Genomic DNA, 1,313 nt, shown 5'->3' on the forward strand with positions numbered 1-1,313 from the left:
TTAGAAAGAACATGATTTGTGTTTTACCCCATCTGGTATCCTGTTGTCCTTAGGTATGTTGTCTTAGCCTGGATTGTGCTAAGGTGTGTTCATGCTGGGCAGTGTTTCCTCAGAGCTCTTATCATGAAGGGATGCTGAGATTTGTCATAGGTCTTTTCTGTCTGTTGAGGTGATCATGTGATTTCTGTCTGAGTCTGCTTAGATGCTAGATTACATTTATTGATTTGTGTACATTGAACCATCTTTGAATCAATAGGGGGAGTTTATAATTTGTTGTTGCACAATGAAGCTTTACATTCAAGACACCCATCCTTTGGAATCTAGAGCCCCTACCCTCCCACCCTCTCCCTAATTGCCAGTTTCTTTACCTTTTCTCTTCCTTCTTATCGAAAAGTCCTTGGGATGATGTTATTGTTCTTGTTATCGCTATTGATTGTTACTGTTATTGTTTTGTGTCAGAATCTTTCTACATAGTTCTGACTGGCCCGGAGCTTATAGCATAGACCAGGCTGACCTCAATGATCTTTTTTTTTTCAGTCTTTCATGTGCTTTTATTTTCTTCCTTCAACCATAATAATATGATATCCAAATTTTGTCTTAACCGGTGGGTCTGTATACACAGGCTTATCCATCCCACTTATAGGCAAGGCAAATGCTGCTTCTTGAAACGGTCCTACCATGGACCCTCTGGTCATCCAACCCAGGTCACCCCCTTGCCTGGCTTTATCTTCACTGTACTGTGCGGCCACTTCATTGAATCTCATTCCAGACTTTAACTTTTCCATGGCTTCCATGATTTTGCTATGTTTTTCACATAAAATATGTCTGACCTTTACTGCATTGCCACCACCTTTAGGGCCCTGAGCTTTCTTGTCAGCACTGTCACTCCCAGAAGCGGTACCTCCTTTCCCCCCTTTTCCAGAACCACTTTTCCCCTTCGGCGGCATCTCTTAGGCTTGCGGTTGAACTCTCAACTCTTCCGGTGCTAAGCTGACCTCAATGATCTTGCAATGATCTTCTACCTCTGCCTCCCATGTATTTGGATAAAAGTACTCTCCACCACGTTAGCTTGTCTTTGGGGGTTTCTTCTGCAACATTTATAAATATTGAACCTATTTATTTTATTTCATGTGTTTGAATGTTTTGCATGCATGTATGTATATGCACCTCTTGTGTGATTGGTACCCAAGGAAGTCATAGGAGGGTGTTAGGTCCCTTGTAACTGCAGTTACAGAGTTATGAGCCACCATGTGTGTGCAAGATCAACAAGTGCTCCTAACCTCTGAGCCATCCCTCCAGCCCCTAACTGCAAC

General features: G+C 42.6%; 1 protein-coding gene across 1 annotated transcript; it reads right to left on the bottom strand.

Moving 5' to 3' along the window:
- Window positions 1-530: 530 nt before the first annotated feature.
- LOC119800441 (peptidyl-prolyl cis-trans isomerase NIMA-interacting 4-like) lies at window positions 531-976 on the bottom strand. The gene has a single exon (XM_038310623.1). The coding sequence runs from the start codon at window positions 945-947 to the stop codon at window positions 552-554; it is 396 nt and encodes a 131-aa protein (XP_038166551.1). The 5' UTR covers window positions 948-976; the 3' UTR covers window positions 531-551.
- Window positions 977-1,313: the final 337 nt, after the last annotated feature.

This window comes from Arvicola amphibius, chromosome 13 (genome assembly GCF_903992535.2).
Source record: "Arvicola amphibius chromosome 13, mArvAmp1.2, whole genome shotgun sequence".
Taxonomy (NCBI): Eukaryota; Metazoa; Chordata; class Mammalia; order Rodentia; family Cricetidae; genus Arvicola; species Arvicola amphibius.

What these genes read in the sequence shown, in the direction of transcription:
- LOC119800441 (XM_038310623.1), bottom strand. Translation starts at nt 947, where the DNA reads ATGCCGCCGAAGGGGAAAAGTGGTTCTGGAAAAGGGGGGAAAGGAGGT.